General features: G+C 38.1%; 1 protein-coding gene across 5 annotated transcripts in view; it reads left to right on the forward strand.

Moving 5' to 3' along the window:
- LOC140443479 (ras-GEF domain-containing family member 1B-like) overlaps positions 1–26,922 on the forward strand; it is a 1,395,894-nt gene that overhangs the window by 1,199,190 nt on the left and 169,782 nt on the right. For all 5 annotated transcript variants that reach the window (XM_072534788.1, XM_072534789.1, XM_072534785.1 and 2 more), the window contains one exon: positions 5,535–5,633. In XM_072534788.1, the coding sequence (XP_072390889.1) occupies positions 5,535–5,633 (99 nt within the window). The remainder of the gene's footprint in view (positions 1–5,534; positions 5,634–26,922) is intronic.

Consider the following 26,922-nt stretch of genomic DNA (forward strand, 5'->3'; position numbering starts at 1 on the left):
CTTACATTGAGACTCCTTTTATACTGAACAATAACTAGTCTGCCGAAAGACTATTTCTTTTTTATATACACATTATTCAACGTGCTCTTATGACAGAGACCTTTTTCAGGTTTTTATACCCATTTCTTGCTGATTTTTTGATAGTGCTTTTAGTGGAGTATTTCTTTTGTCTAAGCATATACTCAGTCTGCCGAAAGACATTCTTACTTTTACTTATTTGGGGTTTTCTTATGCTAGAGACCTTATTACGGTTAGTATAACCATTTACATTGGGGTATTTATTTTGTGAAAAAAGATACCCAGTCTGTAGAGACATTTCTTCTTTTGTGTTCGTTAGTGTTTGTGAGGGTGGAAAAAGTATTTTCGGTTATTGCAACCGTTTTTTTGTTTATTTTTTCCTGATTGTAGGGACATTAGTAACAGATTGTAATCGTTTTATGTTGGGATATATCTTTTCCTTGATAAGATACCTGGTCTGTGGAGACTGTTCTTTTTTATTTTGTTTGTAGTTGTCTTATTACAGAGACCTGTTTCGACTATTACAAGTATCTCTTTGGTTTGTTTCTGTAAAAAATCTAGGGATTTACAATTACTCTTACTCATTCACAATCTTTTTCTTTTTGTCTTGTCAGTTTTAAATATTAGCTGCTCCATTTTTGTCTAAACAATGGAAACCCTCAAATTCAAGAGACGTTCTGCAAAAAATGCAATTATTCGTCGCTGTAATTGGATTGCAGAAAATGTTTCATTGGTCGATATTGATTATCTTTTGAAAGTTCGTCGTGAGTATTTACAGGTTGAGTATGATAAATATGAATGCGCACAGGATGCAATCGAGAACTTATTGGTAGATTCTGCTGAGGATAGCGAGGATCGAAACATTGTAGATGATTTATTTTGTAAGGCAATGGGACTTATAATATGGGAGCCCGTCCTCTTATCCTTTACGTATTATAAAGTAGGTAGTGCATCCCATTGTTCTTCTAGGTTACATGTGGGGGAAAGACCTTCCACACTTATTTCAGATTTATGTCATCTACTCAATGTAGTTAAATCTTCTCAAAATCATATGTCAAAAGACTCATCTTTTTCAAAACCTCAACCTTCTTTCGAGACATCCACGTCTCAAATACCTCGTGTGATGGCGCCTAGTTCGTCAGGTCAGCTATCCTCAACTTTAGCTCATGTAGATACTGACCCTAAGGCGTTACCTACTGGCCTTAGCAGTATTGCATATTCCCTCCCACCTGTTGCAATGGTAAATGATAGTGAGTCCTACAAGACTCGTGACGCTCAAACAAACGCAAGTTCTTCTACGGGGCTATCCTTTAATAATGTACATCTCTCTGGACCTCAGGTCCATTCTAATATTCAATCCTTACCCAAGGATTTTTCTTTGCACGACTTCCATGATGGGGTGTCTGATGATGACGCTGCCGATACAGCTTCGCGGGGAGCTAACCCCGATACACTTGCTCGATCAAATTCTTGGCATTGTGAGCCAAAATTATTATCGTCTCGTGACAGAGACAATTCTAAAGAAGCTATTAACTTAGATATTGCGACCATAATTGGGTCAAAAGTTCCTAGAGTGGCATTACACCCATCTCTAGATTTAGCATTCGGAGTACATATGTTTAAAACGTACTCCTATCTTTCTCGTTTACGCCGAGTAAAGGCATTTGTGTTTTGTTTCATCAGAAACGTTCGTAAAAAGCAAGCTGAATTGCTTATTGTTCAAGACTTAAAAAGTGTCTCGTTTCCTCGTATATTGGAATCGTTGCCATCCGGTATTGCCAATCCGGATAATCGGTTGGATATTCCGAATTTATTTCCAGAGGAAATTATTCACCGTACGACAGTTAGCGGTATGTTGAGGAATGCTACCATTCCTTATGCTCAAAAGCATCCTTTTCTTCTTTCTTCGAACAATCTAGTTGTTCTAAAGATGTTTGAAACACACGTATTGGGACATGTAAGGCCCCAAGGTACGTCCAATTGTAGACATTATTTCGGACTTAGTTGTTGCACATTTTATAACCTTGAGAATCCCATCCATCATTGTGTTACCTGTTCGAGATTTCTTTTTATTGCCATAGATTATAGGATATATTTTTGCTTAAAGCTTGCGTAGCTTTATTTGTTTATGTATTTGCACCACGTTCTATTAAAATAGCGGTTTTAACGTTTTAATAGTTAAGACATTTCTTTTAACATTGTACGAATTCTTTAAGGTACAAAGAATTCTTAGGAGTCGCACCATTTTTGTTTTTGTTCGTTTGAAAATTGCCTTTTTATGTAAAAAAGCCTTGTTTATGGAATAGTATAATGTTCGTATTTTATCTATTCTCTTTATCTCTTTATTTATCGTAATTCTGATTTAGTCTAATTGTCTAAGTCTACTCCTAGCTTAGAATTGTCGCCGCTTTTTTATGAGAGGGAGCTGAGTCTTAACCTAAGATATAATTTGGTTATTGCTGGGTATTATTATCATAATTATCTGTTATAGATAAAGCTTATGGAAGAATATAGTTTCTTCGTTTTACATCTTCGCATTTTCGTCGTAATTATATCTGTCCAGGTAGATTGCTAATATCTAGGGACAGTGTTATAATTCATAAGTTATTTTCTTTTGCCTTTGCTGCTTATCCGTTTCGAATATTGTAGTGGCCATTCGGGCTACAATTATTCTGTTTATTTGTCCTTAACTTAGTTGTTGTTGCGGAGAACCATTTCCTTAGGTTTGTTAACCAGGATATTTGTCTTCTCCCAATTCTTTGCTATTCGAAAACTATTAGAAGGTTATTTGTAGTATTTATATTGAGTGCCGTCTCTCATCATGTGTCCGAGACATTCTGCCTTCTAATTATATACATCACTTTTCTTTCTTTCCTCGTTCTTTTTCATACGGTTCCGTTGGTTAACTGGTGCATCCATGATATCCTGAGGATTCGCTTCTATTGCCACATCTCGATGGCGTCAGGTTCATGTATTGTATCCTAGGATAATAGAGGAATGCACTTCCTATAAGAGAGGAAATCTGTTTTATGTGTAGTACTGAGAATTGTATAATTTTAGTGAGGATATTTAGTATGTAGTTATGTATTTCTATTCTATTGTCGTTTATTGTTGTATGTATAAGTTATTGTTCTTTGTGCTCTTTTGTAAATGTATAGATTTGTAGTATTGTAAGTGTGGCGTTCGTTTCGTAACCGAAGAAGTGTTTACGGTTTCGGAATTTGTACAGTGCGTCAGGAGTACAAAGTACAGTTATGTTTTATTGGCACGTATGCCAACGCGGGGAGAATGTTGCAGTTTCACAACTGTGTATAAACATTTATTTAATATTAAGACTTTTTGTGGTAGTTTTGATTCTCCCCGTATATCAAGATTCCATGTACAAGGGTGCATCTGGGTTAAAAACTACATGTTACGAGACGGGCAATCTGCAAAATGACACAGATGTGTATTTGAGATAAGCGATGCATCTACAAAATCATAGTCGAGTTTTATCTCTCAAACCACACACATGTGTATGAGCGTTTGGGTTAAAGGTACCTGAGGTACTTGGCATCGGTCCTTTGACCGAGAAAGTCGTTTTATGCAGAAAAGTTGCATTATCAATTTTGTGTGGATTCTGTGCGTCGCTGAAGACGATTTGCGATAGCTGTGATGCTATTTTTTCATGGGGTAAAGTACACCTTATAATATTTGTTGTCAAAATTACATTGCTGCATATATCAAGTACGTGCATTTGGTATATTTATTTGATATTTGTTTGGAACTTTATCGCATTTGTGCCGCGATCGCGATTAAACGTTGTCAATTGGACATTTTGCATTTGTTTTGTTTTATGTAATATTTACTGTATCCTTATTTTTTTTTGTATTTTGTCATTACCGATTATACTTTGAATTGAGTTTATTAATATTTGTATTTGTATTTGTCTTTGTCTTTGAATATATACTTTGAATTGAGTTTAATATAATACATATATGTTATGTTTGATTGCATTTTGTGTAACTTTATTAACAAGGTTTGTTCATTTTACCACGAATTAAGTATATTATTATATGTGCGCATATTTTTCACTCGTTAACGTTTAATATCAATTAATGCTTTATTTCTAATCATACTCAACCATAGCAATCGAAATCTTAAATTTCTTTGTTGTTAATGTGTTCTTAAAACCTATTCATCAACATCTTTGTTTTGGTTTGTAAATGGTTATCTTTTTGGTGTTGTTTCATATTAACTAATATTTAAGTTTATATCCTTCTTTAGTTATAATTGTATATTGGGTTATGTATATTTATGTTTAATTTCACCTCTTTTTTAAATAGAGTTTTATACAGTCCACTGGCTTTCATTTCTTTTCTTTATTTGAATATACATACCCAATCCGAAAGGGGGAAACCAGCGAGTTCTAGATTGAACAGAATATCTTCCCTCTCTTTCTGATGACCCAATTGTTATATTGAGGTCATCGTATGTGCAGAACGCAACACCTTGAAACCTAAAAGAGCTTAAACCAACATTCAAATGAAGCCATCGGTCAAAATTTAATGAACAATACTGCTCTTTTACAGTTTTTCTTGTGTTTTTTGTTTCTTTTTCTCGTTTAGTTAGTAAGTTTGAATGTTAAAATATCGTAGAGTTTTTATAACATCTAGAAAAAACCTACAAATTCTTGTTGTAAGTATGAAACCTGTTCGTTGTTTACTTATATTTTAAGATCTTTTCTATTTGTAGTGAACTGACGATGCTTTTAAAATTAAAAGCGAAACGTAGTCAAATAAATTAATGAAGTAGTTGACGACTTTCATTTGCCAAGTATTGACCGATCAAACCTCTGCTATTCATCTATTGAATATATTTTAAAAATATATATGTATAGGTATATATATATATATATATATATATATATATATATATATATATATATATATATATATATATAAGTAAACGTTAAATAGTGGGTTTGCAGCAATAAAAATGAAATGTGTACTCTTTTAAATTTTTATTCCAATATGGAATAAAAATTTAAAAGAGTACACATTTCATTTTTATTGCTGCAAACCCACTATTTAACGTTTACTTCCTTACGTTGTCAGCAAATACTTCTGGTTCATTATATATATATATATATATATATATATATATATATATATATATATATATATATATATATATATATACATTCGCAGATGACATTGCAATTCTGGTCAAAAACGCAGATCCCATATAAGCAGCTGAAATATTACAACAAACCATACATTTAATTGAAATATGGGCTAAGAAATGGAAGATAAAAAACATTCCCAAAAATGATACTGTAAAATATATTGGATTACAGTTTTCCAAAATAACAGTAATGTGTAATAAACTGCCAGTTAATTAGAATAATCTGCTCTGAGCGTTACTTTATACATTATCTAAATTTCTTCCCTACTGATATATCTATTAAAGGGAATGAAACGCCACTCATATGAAATAATAGAATTTGTTCTAATTGGTCACAATTCACGTTCCAGAGCTTACCGCAGACACCGCAAACCAAAAGTTTCGCCAATATATTCAACAGCGAGGCCAGCCAGGAGGGTTCTGCAGAGTCTACATTGCAGCAGGATAATGTAAGTATTACATATATATTTTTTACATACTACCTCATATCGGAGCAACAGAAGACATTTAAACTTACAGTATTTGGAATATCGCATATATTCGCAATTGTGTTTGAATTTTTCTTCTTTATTGTTCTTCCTCTATCTTAAAGCATTTTCAAAACTTTCGAACAATCTAACTCGCAAAATATCATCAAATACAGGGTAGAGTTTGCCATACTTTTTTACACTCGTATGTTTCAAAAACAGTCAATGTTAACTAAATGTTTAACAATTTTTAACTAAATTAGGAATTGTCATAAGCCTCCAGCACTTTTCAGGTTAATTTGAGATCAATCACGTACTCAATAACGGTGTGACCTTATTGAATTAAAAAATTGAATTATAGTGGTTCCGTGGGGTACGCCAACGAAAGCTATAGTGGCACTACTGGACGTCTTCCTTTTACGTATAATTATAAGGGGAAGGCGTACATAGGATATAATAGACTACGAGAAAACCTGAGTAACGTCATGGATAGATCAGGAAATAGTAACATCATGAAATTATGTTGATGAGTATCATGAAATACCGTATGAATGATGACTTCTGACTAGATACAGGTCTAGATACATGACCTAAATACAGACTTACATATAACAGGTAGAGGGAACGATAACCGAACCGAGACTACAGGGTTACATCTGCTACACAGACGGATCTAAAACTACAGAAGGGTGTAGGGATCTACAGTAGTGGAGGAAACTGAAACATTTCCATTTTACTAGGAGAATGTATCTCTGTATTCCAGATAGAGAACTATGCAATCGCATTGTGCAAAAGAAATGAATATGAGGGCTTTTGGAACTGAAGCGGATCAATATATTCACTGATAGTCGAGCTGGTATGAGGGCTATCAGTATTCCTAAGATAGAGCTAATGCGAATGCCGATAAGAATTTTATAGACCGGCATAATATAACATTCTTTAGCCTGACCCATCTTATATATCTTATACCTTTATTTTTCATCTTATTGGCTGGCTATGCCGTTACTTTTTTCACCTTGGTATATATGTATATATGAAATGTTCGGATAAATTTCCGCGGTCAGGTAAATGCCGGCAACATGGCGACCACTGCTTCACTGACCCCCTCCCCAACCCATCCCGCTCAGACCGTTTCCGCGCATACCATAATTGCTCTCAAATATATTAGTTAGTTTTGACATTGTTTCTTTATTTATCAACATTTCTATCGATGAAACCATTTCCATCTTGGATTCTAAACATCTTATCCCCCAAGACATATTATTTCTTATAAAATACTGCATGTCTAATACCTACTTTTCATTCCAAAATCATTTCTATCGTCAAATCAAAGGTGCCCCAATGGGATCCCCCCTCTCCCGTAATAGCTGATATCTAAATGGAACATTTCGAAACAACAGGCCTGTCCTCATCAAATCTCAAACCCACCTGCTGGTTACGGTACGTTGATGACACCTTTCATTTGGCCTCATGTTGAAAGTCACATAAGGTCTCTTTCTCTATCACCTGAATGGAATACATCCCAGTATTCAATTCACGATGTAAGTTAAGTCTGAAGCGTCTTTGCCATTCCTTGATGTTCTTATTCAGAAACACCCCCTCGCAGTTTTTCCTAATCCGTGTACCGGAAACCCACCCATTAAACTGTTATCTCAATGCCCATTCGATGATATGACCCCGTCCAACTCAATTTAGTTATCAACACTCTTGTTTCCTGTTCCAAAAGACATATCGACAATAATCACAGATTATTCAAAATCAATTAAATAAGGAAAATATTACAAAACGGCTGCCGCAAAACTCAAATCAATAGGAGCATTCAAAAACATCTAAACTCCATTCCATCCAAAAAAGAAACCTTGCCGCCTGATCAACCCAAAATCTTTTTACCTTTTATTAAAGATGTCATTGACAAGTTCAGTAGAACTCTTAACCCTCTAAACATCAAAACCATCTTCACTACTCACTCCAAGTTGTCCAATCTTTTTTTTTTTTTTTGGAATGAGGTGGAAAGGTTCAAAACCGACTAGGGAAGGTGTCCCTAGTACTGTTGGATTCGATCCAGAGAGGAAAACATGCTAGGGCATACAGTCCAGAGTATGGATTATATGTACCGCATGCCCCCCTGACCAGGCGCCTACCAACTAAAACCACCCCCTCTTCGACGCGGGATATCCCCGGACGAGTTCATTAGAGAACGAAACATGGGGATATCCTGCGCTGCCTGAAAGATACGTTCTTAGATGATGTCTTAAGTTATCCTATGCTGCTTGCCTAGGAGCGGCCAGCACATAGGGGAAGGTCCGGTTCCTGATTCGGAACAATAATTCAAGTACTAGTAGTTATTGGGAAAGGCAGTATACGTCCTTTGAAAATCATGGTTGACTATGGACTATGTGATATGAAAGGAGTCTGTATGTATCTGGAACAATTGGATAGAGAAGAAGGGGACTATCGTTCCTAAAGAATTCAGAGGTCTTCTAACATCCTGATCAAGCTTTATTCGGAATAGTAGAGTACCCTGAAGAGTAGGGGTATGTGTACCTATGTTGCGTCTGCTATGCTGATTCTAGAAGGGAGGAAAAAGTTGGTGGTCCCTTATGTGGTGCGAGAGGAGACCCTCCTCACCCATCTTGTTCGGCTCTTTCCAGGATGGTCTTTCGTTTCATAATTTGCGTGATCTGGTCTATTATAAGTTCAAAGTTTTGTTTACTATGCAACGCTATAATATGTATAATATTATTGGGCTTTATATCCCCTAACCTATTCCGCAGCCTATTTTGTTCTTGGGCGAAAACATTGCACCGAAAGATGCCATGCTCCGCGTCGTCTCTCTCATGACATGTAGAGCACCTATCATCGTTGGTTTTCTTTATTTTAAATGTGTAAGACCTGAAAGACCCATGTCCTGTCAAAAATTGTGTAAAATAGTAATTTACCCGCTTAAATTTACAGTTGTACCACGCAACCACATCTGGGATTAGCGTTTTTGTCCATTGAGCTTTCGTAATCTGTGCCTCCCATTCCGTTTGCCATTCTGTTAATATCTGCTCTCGTATGGTCGCCCTTACCAGAGGTAAGTGACCATTCCGGTTTTCGTATAGCATCTGCCGTTCCTTGGCTAGGAGATGGATGGGGATCGTACCTGCTATTGTCTGTAGGGCTATAGTAGAAGTGGTTCTGTACGCGCTTATGACTTTGAGTAGGGGTTTACGTTGTGCTCTTGTTATCATATCTTTATATTTTTGATATCTTAGTACATCTATCCACACGGGGGTTCCGTATAGGAGGGTCGATTGTACAATATGTAGATATAGTCTTCTCTTGATGCTGCTTGGACCTCCTATATTAGGTGTTATTCTCTGGATGGCTGCTGTTTGTTTGTGCAGAGCCACCGAGTCCTCCTGTTTTATCTCGTCTCTGACACGCTCGAGAGCGTGCCAGAGTTGCTCGGGTGTGCTGGCCAACAGCTTGATAACTTTCTCTACTTTAGTCCTTCTCTCCCCTCCCCTTCTTACAGTAGTAGAATTTTCCAACACCTCGAAGTCTCCTTCGAGGGTTGGTAAGTCTGGGTACCTGTCTCGATACAATCTCTGTATGGAGAACATCATTTTAGGGTCGTTAGGTTCCAGGGCTACGACCTTTATATTACATTTAGAGTCCAGCGGGTTCAGAACTTCGATCGTTGTTTTCTTGAAGACCTTCTCGGGCCAGTCGTAGAGAGCGTGCCTCTGGAAGTCAGCAAAAGTGTTAACTCCCTCGAGACTCGTCACCCTGACTGCCCTGGGAGGGCCATGCCACGCGTCCGTCTGGGTGCCACATTCCGCAGTCGCGGGTTTCTGAGCTATTGAACTGGCATCAGCGTCCATCTGCGTGTCCGTGTCTACCATCATTTTTTCTATAGGTTCAGTCGAATTTATGTGTAGCCACTTCTTGAAATGCTCCATTTTTTGGAGGGCATGCCTCTTGATCAGATGCCTATAGAGTTCCTTAATAGGTCTCGCCGTATTTGAGAACTCCTGAATTAATCCTGTAAATCTGCTAAATTGTTTTCCCAAATCTTCTAGGTAATCTAATAGTTCCACAGCCTCACTGCATGTCTTCTTTTTGTAGGTTTCTTTCTCAAACTTGTCGTAAGATGCTTTTCTTTTTAATATATTTTCGTCAGGAAGAGAATTAATTCTCCTCCTGGCGTAGTCTGTATGCCTTCCCGATTTGCCGCTCGGGTCGCCTGCGGTTTTTGTAAAAAAATTCGGTATCATTTGGATCCCACGAGTAGCTAGGGAATGGGTTTTTTCGCCACCACAGAGCCCCGCATGTGATGGTAAGGCTGTTTACAACGGGGGTTCGCCAGGTGCCCCGTGTTGCGTTCTGCACATACGATGACCTCAATATAACAATTTTGGTCATCCTGAAGGGGGAGAGAAGATATTCTGTTCAATCTAGAACTCGCTGGTTTCCCCCTTTTTGGATTGAGTATGTATATTAAAATAAAAGAAATGAAAGCAAGTGGACTGTATAAAACTCTATTTTAAAAAGAGGTGAAATAAACCATAAATATACATAACCCAATATACCTACAATTATAAATAAAGAAGAATATAAACTTAAAAGAAGAAGAATATATGTAGTACAAACTTACACACAAAAAGAGAACCATAAACAAAACAAAACTGTCGATTGTATATATACCACGTTATAGATAGAAATAATATACAAAAAATAAAAAAAATATGAATGTATATGTCATATAAAAACAAATTATTAAACTCAATGCAAAAGTATAAAAAATATACAAATCTACATAAAGGTAATGAAATGTTCTCAATCAAGTTCAATCGCGATCGCGGCACAACAGATAAAAGTTCGAAGCAAATATGACATCTATATACCAAGTAAACGTACTTGATATATGCAGCAACAAAATTATGGTGTATTGTAGCTTACCCCATAAATCACAGCACCAACCGCTATTACCAACGTCTTCATCGACGTACACCAGGAACCACAAAATTTCTAATTTCAACTTTTCTGCATCAAACCGACTTCCTCGGTCAAAGGACCGCTGGCAAGTGGTCTTAGGTACTCTTAACCCAAACGCACACACATGTGTGTGGCTTGAGAGATAAAACTCGACTATTCCTATTCTTATCTCAAATGTGTGTCATTTTGCAGATGGCCCGTCTCGTAATATGTAGTTCTTAACACAGATGCACCCTTGTACATGGAATCTTGATATACGGGGAGAATCAAAACTACCACAAAGTCTGTTAATATTATATAAATGTTTATATATCGTTGCGAAACTGCAACATTCTCCCCGCGTTGGCATACGTGCCAATAACACATAACTGTACTTTGTACTCCCGACGCACTGTACAAATTACGAAACCGCAAACACTTCTTCGGTTACGAAATGAACGCCACACTTACAAGGATACGAAAAGCTATACATTTACAAAAGACTACAAAGAACAATAACTTATACATAAAACAATAAACTTATACAACAAACGATAATAGGTTACAAATACATAACTACATACTAAATATACATCACTACAATTATACAATTCTCAGTACTATACATAAAACGGATTTCCTCTCTTATAGGAAGTGCATTCCTCTATTATCCTAGGATACAATACATAAACTTGAAGCCATCGAGATGTAGCTATACAAGCGAATCCTCAGGATATCATGGATGGACCAGTTAACCAACGGGACCGTATGAAAAAGAAAGAGGAAAGGAAGAAAAGTGATGTATATGATTAGAAGGCAACAATCAGAAAGTCTCGGACACATGATGAGAGACGGCACTCAATACAAATACTACAAATAACCTTCTAATAGTTCTCGAAAAGCAAGGAAATGGAAGGAGACAAATATCCTGGTTAACAAACCTAAGGAAATGGTTCTCCGCAACAACAACTAAGTTAAGGACAAACAAACAGAATAATTGTAGCCCGAATGGCCACTACAATATTCGAAACGAATAAGCAGCAAAGGTAAAAGCAATATCGTATGAATTGTAACACTGTCCCTAGATATTAGCAATCTACCTGGACAGACATAATCATGACGAAAATGTAAAAATGCAAAACGAAGAAACTATATTCTTCCATAAGCTTTATTCATAAACGATAATTATGATAATTCGAACAACAATAAGCAAATTATATCTCAGGTTGAGACTTAGCTCCCTCTCGATAAAAAGCGGTGAATAACTCTAAGCTAGGAGTAGACTTAGACAATTAGAATAAATCAAAATTACACTAAATAAAGAACTACAGAGAATAGATAAAATACGAACATTATACTATTCAATAAACAAGGCTTTTTTTACATAAGAAGGCAATTTTGAAATGAATCAAAAACAAAAATGGTGCGGCTCCTAAGAATTCTTTGTACCTTAAAGAATTCGTAGAATGTTAAATGAAAATGTCATAACTATTAAAACGTTAAAACCGTTATGTTAATATAACGTGGCGCAAATACATGAACAAATAAAGCTACGTGAGCTTTAAGCAAAAAATATATCCCATAATCTATGGCAATAAAAAGAAATCTCGAACAGGTAACACAATGATAGATGGGACTCTCAACATTATAAAATGTGCAACAACTAAGTCCGAAATGATGTCTACAATTGGACGTACCTTGGGGCCCTACATAGCCCAACTGTACGTGTGTTTTAAACATCTTTAAACCAACTAGATTGTTCGAAGAAAGAAGAAAAGGGTGCTTTTTAACATAAGGAATGGTAGCATTCCTCAACATACCGCTAACTGTCGTACGGTGAATAATTTCCTCTGGAAATAAATTCGGAATATCCAACTGATTATCCGGATTGGCAATACCGGATGGCAACGATTCCAATATACGAGGAAACGAGAGACTTTTTAAGTCTTGAACGATAAGCAATTCAGCTTGCTTTTTACGAACGTTTCTGATAAAACAAAACACAAATGCCTTTACTCGGCGTAAACGAGAAAGATAGGAGTACATTTTAAACATATGTACCCCGAATTCTAAATCTAGAGATGGGTGTAATGCCACTCTAGGAACTTTTGACCCAATTATGGTCGCAATATCTAAGGTTTTAGATTCTTTAAAATTGTCTATGTCACGAGACGATAAGAATTTTGGCTCACAATGCCAAGATTTCGATCGAGCAAGTGTATCGGGGTTAGCTCCCCGCGAAGCTGTATCGGCAGCGTCATCATCAGACACCCCATCATGGAAGTCGTGCAAAGAAAAATCCTTGGGTAAGGATTGAATATTAGAATGGACCTGAGGTCCAGAGAGATGTACATTATTACGAGATAGCCCCGTAGAAGAACTCGCGTTTGTATGAACGTCACGAGTCTTGTAGGACTCACTATCATTTACCATTGTAACAGGTGGAAGGGAATATGCAATACTGCTAAGACCATTAGGTAACTCCTTAGGGACAGTATCTACATGAGCTAAAGTCGAGGATAGCTGACCTGACGAACTAGGCGCCATCACACGAGGTATTTGAGACGTGGATGTCTCGAAAGAAGGTTGAGGTTGTGAAAAAGATGAGTCTTTTGACATATTATTTTGAGAAGATTTAACTACATTGAGTAGATGGCATAAATCTGAAATAAGTGTGGAAGGTCTTTCCCCCACATGTAACCTAGAAGAACAATGGGATGCACTACCTACTTTATAATACGTAAAGGATGAGAGGACGGGCTCCCATATTATAAGTCCCATTGCCTTACAAAACAAATCATCTACAATGTTTCGATCCTCGCTATCTTCAGCGGAATCTACCAATAAGTTCTCGATTGCATCCTGTGCGCATTCATATTTATCATACTCAACCTGTAAATACTCACGACGAACTTTCAAAAGATAATCAATATCGACCAATGAAACATTTTCTGCAATCCAATTACAGTGACGAATAATTGCATTCTTTGCAGACCGTCTCTTGAATTTGAGGGTTTCCATTGTTTAGACAAAAATGGAGCAGCTAATATTTAAAACTGACAAGACAAAAAGAAAAAGATTGTGAATGAGTAAGGGTAATTGTAAATCCCTGGATTTTTTACAGAAACAAACCAAAGAGATACTTGTATTAGTCGAAATAGGTTTCTACAATAAGACAACCACAAACAAAAATAAAAAAAAAGAACAGTCTCCACAGATCAGGTATCTTATCAAGGAAAAGATATATCCCAACACCAAACGATTACAATCTGTTAGGTACTTATGTCCCTACAATCAGGAAAAATTAAACAAAAAAAATGGTTGTAATAACCGAAAATACTTTTTCCACCCTCACAAACACTAACGAATACAAAAGAAGAAATGTCTCTACAGACTGGGTATCTTTTTTCATAAAATAAATACCCCAATGTAAATGGTTATACTAACCGTAATAAGGTCTCTAGCATAAGAAAACCCTAAACAAGTAAAAGTAAGAATGTCTTTCAGCAGACGGAGTATATGCTTAGACAAAAGAAATACTCGACTAAAAGCACTATCAAAAAATCAGCAAGAAATGGGTATAAAAACCTGAAAAAGGTCTCTGTCATAAGAGCACCTTGAATAATGTATATAAAAAAGAAATAGTCTTTCGACAGACTAGTTATCTTTCAGTATAAAAGACGTCTCAATACAAAATGGTTATAAAAACCGTAAAAAGGTCTCTGTAAAAAGAGCACCTTGAAAATTAATGTACAGTACAAACTCGTCTTTCTGCAGACAACTGGATATCTTTTAGTATAAAAGATATACCGTAATGTAAATGGGTATAACAACCGCAAAAAAGGCCTCTGTTAGAAGAGAACCTCGAGAAAGCAATGTGTAAAAAACGAAATATGCAATAAATGGTTATAACAACCGCAAAAAGAAGGTCTCTGTCAGAAGAGCACCTGGAACAAAAAATGTAAAGAAGAAATAGTCTTTCGGCAGACTAGGTATCGTCTTTCGGCAGACGAGTAGGTATCTTTTTACATAAAAGAAATACCCGACTATATAGTTATGATAACCGCAAAAAGGTATACAGTAAATAAACCTTGTACAACGTAAAAAGTAAAATGTCTTTCGGCAGACTGGGCAACTTTTCAGATAAAAGAAAACCCGACTATACTATGGTTGTGATAACCGCAATAAGGTCTCTAGCATAAGAGAACCTCGACAAAGAAATAGTCTTTCAGCAGACTAGGTATCGTCTTTCGGCAGACGACTGGGTATCTTTTCCAAATAAAAGAAATACCCCAACAAATAGTTATCACAACCAACTAGGCTCCTACCATAAGGAACCCGTGAGCAAGACAAATAAAATGGTTATCATAATTGATAAGGTCCCTACCATAAGGAAACCGTAAGCAACGACATATTAGCTGGTTATCATAACCGACAAGGCTCCTACCACAAGGAAACCGCAACTACACATGAAAAATAACATGGAAAAAAGGTATCTACTATCAGAGAACCCTAAACAAACAAAAAACAGAAAAAGAAGAAGATCCGGCTCGAAGGACCATTATGTTGCGTTCTGCACATACGATGACCTCAATATAACAATTTTGGTCATCCTGAAGGGGGAGAGAAGATATTCTGTTCAATCTAGAACTCGCTGGTTTCCCCCTTTTTGGATTGAGTATGTATATTAAAATAAAAGAAATGAAAGCAAGTGGACTGTATAAAACTCTATTTTAAAAAGAGGTGAAATAAACCATAAATATACATAACCCAATATACCTACAATTATAAATAAAGAAGAATATAAACTTAAAAGAAGAAGAATATATGTAGTACAAACTTACACACAAAAAGAGAACCATAAACAAAACAAAACTGTCGATTGTATATATACCACGTTATAGATAGAAATAATATACAAAAAATAAAAAAAATATGAATGTATATGTCATATAAAAACAAATTATTAAACTCAATGCAAAAGTATAAAAAATATACAAATCTACATAAAGGTAATGAAATGTTCTCAATCAAGTTCAATCGCGATCGCGGCACAACAGATAAAAGTTCGAAGCAAATATGACATCTATATACCAAGTAAACGTACTTGATATATGCAGCAACAAAATTATGGTGTATTGTAGCTTACCCCATAAATCACAGCACCAACCGCTATTACCAACGTCTTCATCGACGTACACCAGGAACCACAAAATTTCTAATTTCAACTTTTCTGCATCAAACCGACTTCCTCGGTCAAAGGACCGCTGGCAAGTGGTCTTAGGTACTCTTAACCCAAACGCACACACATGTGTGTGGCTTGAGAGATAAAACTCGACTATTCCTATTCTTATCTCAAATGTGTGTCATTTTGCAGATGGCCCGTCTCGTAATATGTAGTTCTTAACACAGATGCACCCTTGTACATGGAATCTTGATATACGGGGAGAATCAAAACTACCACAAAGTCTGTTAATATTATATAAATGTTTATATATCGTTGCGAAACTGCAACACCCCGAGGGAACCGTTCATGGCCACGTATCGTGTGGTCATCCATCCTTCAGCACGGTATCTCACACCTTAGATTCCGGATTTTTTCCCGCTGGTTTACTCCGTCGGATTTTTGGCCAGGTTTTCTCCTGTGGAATGTGGGGGAAAAGGAGCAGTACATTTGGGTCTGGGGAGGAAGGCGTCGCAATTGGGAGTGATTGCAGCGCCTTTTAGCGTCCGGAGGCGAAGTCCGGCGTCCACCCGGTGCAACGGCTCCGGACGCTGGACTGTTCTTGGTTTCACTGACCGTGCTCCCCTCACAATCTAGTTGTCCAATCTGGTCAGATCCGTAAAAGACCGTATCCCCAGTGAAGACCATGTTGTATACGAGATACCTGTATTTATAAAATTTATAAAAAAAAACAAAACATTAAATGATTCAATTAGTATTCTATTCTAATATATCTCAAAATTTTTATTTACAAATACCATGCAAAAATTTGATTCCATATAAAAAAAATAATACCAAATACGGATATCGCTATGCCCTACTCTGACAAAGTAATTACTAGTTAAATGGGAATAAGACAAAATTAAAGGTTAAAGTACGTTTATTGACGTTTCAATTTCCACTTCGGAAATCTGTTTCCACAACGATCAAGGAGAAAAACATTGGAGAAAACAGTCAGTCAAAAAAAGAAGCTCGCGTTCGCGTTTAAATTTTAACGTTCGTATAGATAAATTATGTAATTATTAGTCAAATAAATTGTTGTACAGTGGTTTAATAAATTGATATAAATTATCGTGTTTTAGTAAATTAAAATAAGAACAATAAATTAGAATTAATAAAAACATAACAGTGGTGTCAGAAGTAAAATTGTGAAAATGACTACGATTTATGAGCTCACAGTGACATGAATTTAAGAAGACATCTCGAGGACAGAGAATTAGCTTCTACCGGGAAAAAGGCTGAGTTAGTCCAACGACTAAAGAACGCTTTGCAGGAAGAAGGGCTGGACCCAGAGACTTATATATTTAAAGATGCTGTCCTCTCGTCGATTTCGAAAGTTTCTGGTGACATCGCATCATTGGAGAACAAAGTTTCTGGCGATATTTCGAAAGTTTCCGGCGACATCGCTTCTTTAGAAAGCAAAGTTTCTAACGAGATTTCTTCTCTGGAAAGCAAAATTTCTGCTAACATCTCTAAAGTCACTTCTGAAATCTCCGTCTTCGTTAAAAAACCAAGTTGCTGCCGATATGTTGGCCTTCGAAGAAAAGATATGGAAAGAGATGGAAAGGAAGCTGGAGGAAACAGGGACAGCAGAGAGAGAAAACAATCCAATTACAGCAGAGACAAAAGAAGACGAGACGAAATGTAAGTTGGACACACGGCCGAAATTTGAAGGAAGTGGAGGTTCTGTTCGTGTCAAAGTCCCAACTTTCGACGGAAAATCGTCATGGAACAACTACATGAAACAGTTCGAATCAGCTGCAAGAGCGAATGTAGCCAGATTAGTACGATATGCTTATCCAACAGCTCCCGAAGACATGATGGAAAAGTTGGCCGTTCAAACGTTTATTGATGATCTTCGTGATCATGAAATGCAGAGAACACTACGATTAGCTCGTCACAAGACGCTGGTTGATGTCTTATCCGCCGCCCTCGAATACGAGTCAGCTACGCAGGCCTCTGGCGGATACAGTAAAGTTAGGACTGTAAAAGAGGAAGGAGATGAAGATAAACTTGACCAGCTCGTTAATATGATGAAAAGCATGACATACAAGAAAACGAAGACCATAAGATGCTGGAATTGTGGCGAAGCAGGACACGTACGAAGTTCCTGTAAGCACCCTAGGTACGACGCAAATCAAGAAACTCACCATCAGGAAAACTAGAACGGGTCGGCCTTAGTGGGGCAGCTTCGACCCAGAACTTTTCCAAAGACCCTCTCATACTAATAGCTTCTTTGAAATGTCGTGAAGATAGTATATATGTAGATGGAGAAATAAATGGTAAAAAGCATACGTTGTTGGTGGATACCGGAGCGACCAGAACCATTATACGCCCGACAGTTATAAACAGCTGTAAGAAACTGTTACCAACGAGGTTGCGACTTCGGACCGCTACGGGTGAAAATGTCAACATTCATGGAGAAATCCAGATACAATTAGGAATTGGAGCAGAAAAGTTAGTCCATACTGTTATAGTTGCTGACATCGAAGAGGATGTTATATTGGAGTCCATTCCTATTATAGGAATGAACGTAATGAATACGCATGAATTCCAATTGGATTTTAAGAATAACGTAATCAAAGTTGGTAACGAGGAGGTATTTCTTCATCCACATGATGACAACACTATGCAAGCAGCCGTTAAAGAAGATACAGTGCCTGCGAGAAATGAAACAATCATAGTAGCGTGGCTACAGGGAATTGTGGACGAAGGGACACCCGTTATGATGGAGCCTTGGAACCATGACGACGAGGTTGGCCGAGGAATCATAATTGGAAAGGAATTGGTGACTGCGGCTAAAGAAATTCCTGTGAGACTTATCAATGTCAATGCTGGTAACCATCAAGAAAGAGACAAAAGTAGGAACTTGTGTACCTGTGACATCCATAATCCGTCAGACGACAACATCTGATAATTCCAACGACAAATTCGACCAAATGGTTGCAGTTGCTGGACAGTCTCTGAATCAGATTGAGAAAAGGAAATTAAAGGAATTTCTTTGGCAGTATCGTGATATTTTCGTACCGAAAGGAGGAAAGACGGGAAGAACTACCGTTGATAAGCATAAAATTGATACTTGTAATGCTAAGCCAATTCGTCAAACAGCTCGACGACTACCACAGTCGAAAAGAGAGGAAGCTGAAACGATTGTTCAGGAAATGAAGAAAGACGGGGTGATAGAACCTTCTACGAGCCCATGGGTCTCTCCGGTGATCCTGGTTAAGAGGAAAGACGGAACGACGAGGTTCTGTGTGGATTATCGTTTGCTGAACAACGTTACCAAGAAAGATAGTTATCCTCTGCCTCGGATCGATGACACATTGGACACATTGGCTGGAAGTAAATTGTTTTCTACTTTGGATTTGAAGTCTGGATACTGGCAGGTAGAAATGGGCCCAGTAGATAAAGAAAAGACAGTCTTCACCACAGGATCTGGATTGTGGCAATTCAACGTTATGCCATTTTAACTCTGTAATGCTCCTTCAACATTTCAGAGGCTTATGGAAAATGTGTTGAGAGGGTTATCTTGGAAAACATGCCTGGTTTATCTAGATGACATAATCGTCTTGGGGGAGACATTTGAAGGCCATCTGAAGAATTTAGAAAACGTTTTTATTCGACTTAAAGCTGCCCAATTGATGTTAAACCCCAAGAAGTGCCAGCTATTTCAAGGTAAAGTCAATTATCTGGGTCATATAGTCAGTAAAGAAGGAGTGGCCGTGGATAAGGGAAAAATCGATTCCATTAAGGAATGGCCAGAACCAACTGACAAACATCAAGTGAGGAGTTTTCTTGGACTATGTACTTATTACCGGAGGTTTATTAAGAAGTTTGCAGATATCGCTAAGCCATTAACGCGACTCACAGAGGAAGCAAGAGATTACCGCTGGGATACAGACTGCCAAAATGCCTTTGAGACCTTGAAAAAGCATTTAATAACAGCACCAATTTTAGGGTATCCACTGCCAGAAGAAGAGTTCATCTTAGATACAGATGCAAGTAATGTGGGAATTGGAGGAGTGCTGTCTCAGATTCAAGGAGGACAGGAACGAGTCCTCAGATATTTTAGTTAAGTTCTTTCAAAACCTGAGCGGAATTATTGCGTCACGAGAAGAGAACTTCTAGCAGTAGTTAAATCAGTAGAGCACTTCTATCAATACCTCTATGGAAGAAAGTTTTTAATCCGAACCGACCATGCTGCCCTTAAGTGGTTGATGCAGTTTAAGAATCCAGAGGGTCAGATAGCCAGGTGGATCGAACGACTCCAAGAATACGATTTCAAGATTGAGCACCGGGCCGGAGTTAGCCACAGAAACGCTGATTCTCTTTCCAGAAGGCCATGCCCAGCAGAGTGTTCCCACTGCAACAAAACGGAATCCAAGGAAGCAGCAGTGCTAAGAACGACGATGGTCAACGACGACTGGACGCCTACTAAGATAAGGGAAGAACAAGAGAGAGATCCAGTTATACAGAAAATCCGAAAATGGAAAGAGGAAAACCGTCGACCACTTTGGCAAGAAATATCAAACCTATGCTCAGTAGTTAAGACGTATTGGGCCCAGGGTGACTCATTTATCATCGAAGATGGCTGGCTCAAACGAGTCCTGGAAAATGATAACGGTTCAGAGAAGAGAAGACAGTTGGTGATCCCAAAGAGCAGAATAGCCGAAGTACTTCGTCAGTTACACGACAGTCCATTAGGAGGGCATTTTGGTGTAAAGAAGACCCTTCAGCGAATTCGGGAACGGTTTTATTGGATGAACAGTTCCGACGATGTAAAAGACTGGTGTAAGAAATGTACTATTTGTGCTACGAGTAACGGGCCTTATCGAAAAAGGAGAGCCCCTATGAGACAATATGATGTTGGAAGCCCGTTTGAAAGAATAGCTTTGGACATTGCTGGGCCATTTCCAGAAAGTGAAAATGGAGGCAAGTACATGTTGGTAGTAATGGATTACTTTATTAAGTGGGTCGAGATTTACGCACTTCCAGACCAGAAGGCCGCCACCGTTGCAGATAAGTTGATCCAAGAATATATCAGCCGATTTGGAGTGCCTTTGGAGATCCATAGTGACCAAGGCAGGAACTTCGAAAGCGATCTATTCCAAGGAATATGTGATAGACTAGGCATGAAGAAAACAAGAACTACCGCGTATCATCCGCAATCGGATGGTATGGTAGAACGAATGAATAGGACAGTGGCCAAGTATTTGACAAAGATGGTGTCCGATCATCAGCGAGACTGGGACCAATATCTTCCGTTTTTCACAATGGCCTACAGATCTGCTGTTAACGAATCAACAGGCCAGACACCAGCCAAAGTCCTATTCGGACGCGAAATGCGACTACCCTGTGATCTAGAGTTTGGGTGTCGACCTGGAGAAGATGTAGCAGGTGAAGATTATGTGATCGAATTACGAAGAAGAATGGACGATGTACATGAGTTGGTCCGTTCCCACCTTCAGATCGCTAGCGACCGAATGAAGAAACTCTACGATACACAAGCCTAAAAGGGTTGCTTTAAGAAGAACGACAAGGTCTGGCTCTATAATACCAAGAAGCGAAACTGTTGTTCTCCCAAATTGCAGCAGTTTTGGGAAGGTCCATACCTCATTATGGAGAAGATCAACGATGTCATCTACCGAATAAGCAAGATTCCGAGGAGAAAGCCGATGATAGTACACCATACCGGCTGGCGTCTTTCGTAGGTGACCACGACGTAGATGAAGAAGTAGAAGTAAACCAAGTCCAAGATGTGTCTGACCTTACGTTTGAGGAATTCATGGGTGCCTATGGAGGTACCGGTAAAGCAAGATATGGTGTTACCACTAAAGAAAAGCAAGATCTACTTGCGCTTCCCGATGACTACTCGCTGGCCCTTACTATCCCGGCCAGTATCAAAGACGCACCAGAGTTGGCATCCGTCTTTCAAAGGAAGTTTGGTCGAGTTGCAGAACTTCAATGCCAAGTGCCAGCTCCCGGTAAAACCTTGAAACTCCAAGATGCATCAAGTTACCTTTTCTACCTGGTAACAAAAGACACTGCCCGTGACCAACCTACCTACCGAGATGTATGGGAATCCTTATTTCAATTGAAAGGGCACGTACTAGAGTCCGACGTGCAAAAGTTAGCCATGCCAAAGTTGGAGTGCCGCCAATTAGATTGGAGGTTTATCCGAAATATGGTGGAGGAGATCTTTAAAGACACCGAAGTCCAGGTGTTAGTCTGTTGCAATCCGCATAGTTACTGGTGCGGAGAGAAAACCGTCCCTTGTCATTTTTATACAACTGGAAGTTGTAAAAGAGGGTCCAGTTGCCGATACCAGCATACCGTTCCAGTTCCAGTCCCGACAAGGTTGCAGGAGGAACCATCTTTTAAGGGGGGGGGCAATGTTACGAAAAATTCTGACCCAAAACATTACTAATATTCTCATTCATTCACGTATTTTCTATTTAATACCTACCTGACACACGATGGGTTCCCCTTCGCTATAAAAACAATAATCGAACTTTCTGGAGACGAGCCGATGTAAAAATACCAGTTTTGAGACCATTCGCCGCTCTGCCTAGTCCAGAAGGCCATCGACTTTTCTAGTCTAACGGTATTGGGTATATAACAGGACTTTTTGGAGAAAACAGTCAGTCAAAAAAAAGAAGCTCGCGTTCGCGTTTAAATGGTAACGTTCGTATAGATAAATTATGTAATTATTAGTCAAATAAATTGTTGTACAGTGGTTTAATAAATTTATATAAATTATCGTGTTTTAGTAAATTAAAATAAGAACAATAAATTAGAATTAATAAAAACATAACAATATTAAACCTGTGTTGATAGTATGCAACATGTTTTGTATGCAGGTGTATTATGGTGTGTATATGTAAAAGTAAATCTTTATTTTATTTTTGATGTTTTGTCAGTAAGTAACAATAAATGTTGCTCAATTTATCTATGTCTGACTTTTTATTTATACAAGACCTATTGGATTTTATGAAACACATTTCCAAGAAAACACGTTTTGAATGGTTTTTTTCCTTTGTCAAAATACAGGAATCTTCGAAATTAAATTCATGTTTTAAAGTTAATGCATGTTCTGTGAGCGCACATGCGTTTATCTTTTTGGTTTTTTATGTCGCTGCTATGTGATATTACTCTACTGTGAAAATTACGAGATGATTCTCCGATATACACGTTTTTACAATTGGCACACGGTATAGAGTAAACAACATTCGATGACTCCTGTATTGTGAAAGGATCCTTTCACATTACCTAGGAATTACTTAGGAATTCCCATATTACCATATTACTTAGGAATTACTTAGGAATTCCTAAAATGTTCATTAGCTTAGGTGTGAGGACTGGAATATAGGGTAGGCAACCATACGTTATTTTAGATTTTGATAGCTCTGATGTGTTTTGTGTCAATGTCAGTGTCAGTTGTCGGACCTCATTATTATGAAAATTTTGGTTGTCAGAAAATTGCAAAGGAGAAGGAGAACCAAAAATGAGTTTATTCAAAAGCCCTGTGCGATAGGAGTTGTCGGACCTCATTCACCTCATTATTATGAAACTTGCTATGTAAACTTGCTAAACACCTTACAGATATCCTCACAATTTCCTACAACGAATCCAATGAATTCTATATTAGAGATTCTTTCACATTTAGTAACTTCATTAATAATGTTAAAGTTCCGAATAATTATATATTGATTAGTTTAAATGTTGTATCACTATTTACAAACCTACCACTAGATGCTATTCTCAACAGCATCAAAAATAACTGGAACAGCATCTCTCTGCATACCAAGATCAGTTTAGATGATTTCATAAGAATTTTAACATTCATTTTTGACTCTAACATCTTTTTGTTTAATGGTAATTTTTTAAACAAATTTGTGGCACTCCAATGGGCAGCAAAATATCCCCCATACTATGTAACTTTGTATTGGATGAACTTATAAGAACATGTAAGGAAAAGATACCTTTTCACATACCTTTTATCAAACCATATGTAGATGATTTGATCTTATCGGTCCCTGAAAACAATGTAACTGATGGTCTAAACACCTTTAACGCCCAGTGTGAACACTTAAAGTTTACGGTTGAGAGAGAATCTGATTACATGCATTAACTTTAAAATATTAATTTAATTTCGAAGATTCCTGTATTTTGGTAAAGGAAAAAAACCATTCAAAACGTGTTTTCTTGGAAATGTGTTTCATAAAATCCAATACGTCTTGTATAAATAAAAAGTCAGACATAGATAAATTGATCAACATTTATTGTTACTTACTGACAAAACATCAAAAATAAAATAAAGATTTACTTTTACATATACACACCATAATACACCTGCATACAAAACATGCTGCATACTATCAAGACAGGTTTAATATACTACTTCCATTAATATAATAGCAAGAACTAATTACTTTTTAATCATACTATTGAAATGATATTTATTTAACTGTTGTCTTTATTCAATTTATAATGTCTTTATTAAAAGGTTCTTATTTTAATTTATTAAAAAGCACAATAATTTATATTAATTTATTTAGCGAACAATACATAATTTATATAGGCGAACGTGACAATTAAAAATCGCGGGCGCGGTCTTCAGATCTTGACTAACTCCTTCAATGAAAAATCCATTATTATATATGAAACCACAACTGGCCTAGAATTCAGGAGAACCTCTCTGATTTATACTAGAAGGTCATCGTCTGACCGGTTTTCTTTCTGCCAGCTGGTAGAATTCTCTCGTACAATCTACAACATATTAGTGAATCAAAAAACATGTTTACAGGCTTTTTAAATATGACTCATATTTTTACGTAACATTGCCCCCCTCTCAAAAGATGGTTCCTCCTGGAACCTTGTCGGGACTAGAACTGGAACGATATGCTGGTATCGGCAACTGGACCCTCTTTTACAACTTCCAGTTGTATAAAAATGACAAGGGACGGTTTTCTCTCCGCACCAGTAACTATGCGGATTGCAACAGACTAACACCTGGACTTCGGTGTCTTTAAAGATCTCCTCCACCATATTTCGGATAACCCTCCGATCTAATTGGCGGCACTCCAACTTTGGCATGGCTAACTTTTGTACGTCGGACTCTAGTACGTGCTCTCTCAATTGAAGTAAGGCTTCCCATACATCTCGGTAGGTAGGTTGGTCACGGGCAGTGTCTTTTGTTACCAGGTAGAAAAGGTAACGTGATGCATCTTGGAGTTTCAAGGTTTTACCGGGAGCTGGCACCTAGCATTGAAGTTCTGCAACTCGACCAAACTTCCTTCGAAAGACGGATGCCAACCCTGGTGCGTCTTTGATACTGGCCGGGATGGTAAGGGCCAGCGAGTAGTCAGCGGGGAGCGCGAGTAGATCTTGCTTGTCTTCAGTGGTAACACCATGTCTCGCTTTACCAGTACCTCCATAGGCACCCATGAATTCCTCAAACGTGAGGTCAGACACATCGTGGACTTGGTTTACTTCCACTTCTTCATCTACGTCGTGGTCACCTTCGAAAGACGCCAACCGGTTATGGTGTACTATCATCGGCTTTCCTCTCGGAATCTTGCTTATTCGGTAGATGACATCGTTGATCTTCTCCATAATTAGGTATGGGCCTTCCCAAAACTGCTGCAATTTGGGAGAACAACCTTTTCGCTTCTTGGGATTATAGAGCCAGACCTTGTCGTTCTTCTTAAAGCAACCCTTTTCGGCTTGTGTATCGTACCGTTTCTTCATTTGGTCGCTAGCGATCTGAAGGTGGGAACGGACCAACTCATGTACATCGTCCATTCTTCTTCGTAATTCGATCACATAATCTTCACCTGCTACATCTTCTCCAGGTCGACACCCAAATTCTAGATCACAAGGTAGTCGCATTTCGCGTCCGAATAGGACTCTGGCTGGTGTCTGGCCTGTTGATTAGTTAACAGCAGATCTGTAGGCCATTGTGAAGAACGGAAGGTATTGGTCCCAGTCTCGCTGATGATCGGACACCATCTTTGTCAAATACTTGCCAACTGTCCTATTCATTCGTTCTACCATACCATCCGATTGCGGATGATACGCGGTAGTTCTTGTTTTCTTCATGCCTAGTCTATCACATATTCCTTGGAATAGATCGCTTTCGAAGTTCCTGCCTTGGTTACTATGGATCTCCAAAGGCACTCCAAATCGGCTGATATATTCTTGGATCAACTTATCTGCAACGGTGGCGGCCTTCTGGTCTGGAAGCGCGTAAATCTCGACCCACTTAGTGAAGTAATCCATTACTACCAGCATGTACTTGCCTCCATTTTCACTTTCTGGAAATGGCCCAGCGATGTCCAAAGCTATTCTTTCAAACGGGCTTCCAACATTATATTGTCTCATAGGAGCTCTCCTGTTTCGGTAAGGCCCGTTACTCGTGGCACAAATAGTACATTTCTTACACCAGCCTTTTACATCGTCGGAACTGTTCATCCAATAAAACCGTTCCCGAATTCGCTGAAAGGGTTTTCCTTACACCAAAATGCCCTCCCGATGGACTGTCGTGTAACTGACGAAATACTTCGGCTCTTATATATTATAATATAATATATTCTGCTCTTTGGGATCACCAACTGTCTTCTCTTCTCTGAACCGTCATCATTTTCCAGGACTCGTTTGAGCAAGCCATCTTCGATGATAAATGAGTCCCACTGGGCCCAATACGTCTTAACTACTGAACATAGGTTTGATATTTCCTGCCAAGGTGGTCGACGGTTTTCCTCTTTCCATTTTCGGATTTTCTGTATAACTGGATCTCTCTCTTGTTCTTCTCTTATCTTAGTAGGCGTCCAGTCGTCGTTGACAATCGTCGTTCTTAGCACTGCTGCTTCCTTGGATTCCGTTTTGTTGCAGTGGGAACACTCTGCTGGGCATGGCCTTCTGGAAAGAGAATCAGCGTTTCTGTGGCTAACTCCGGCCCGGTGCTCAATCTTAAAATCGTATTCTTGGAGTCGTTCGATCCACCTGGCTATCTGACCCTCTGGATTCTTAAACTGCATCAACCATTTAAGGGCGGCATGGTCGGTTCGGATTAGAAACTTCCTT

The sequence above is a fragment of the Diabrotica undecimpunctata genome, chromosome 6, assembly GCF_040954645.1.
Source record: "Diabrotica undecimpunctata isolate CICGRU chromosome 6, icDiaUnde3, whole genome shotgun sequence".
NCBI classification, from domain to species: Eukaryota; Metazoa; Arthropoda; class Insecta; order Coleoptera; family Chrysomelidae; genus Diabrotica; species Diabrotica undecimpunctata.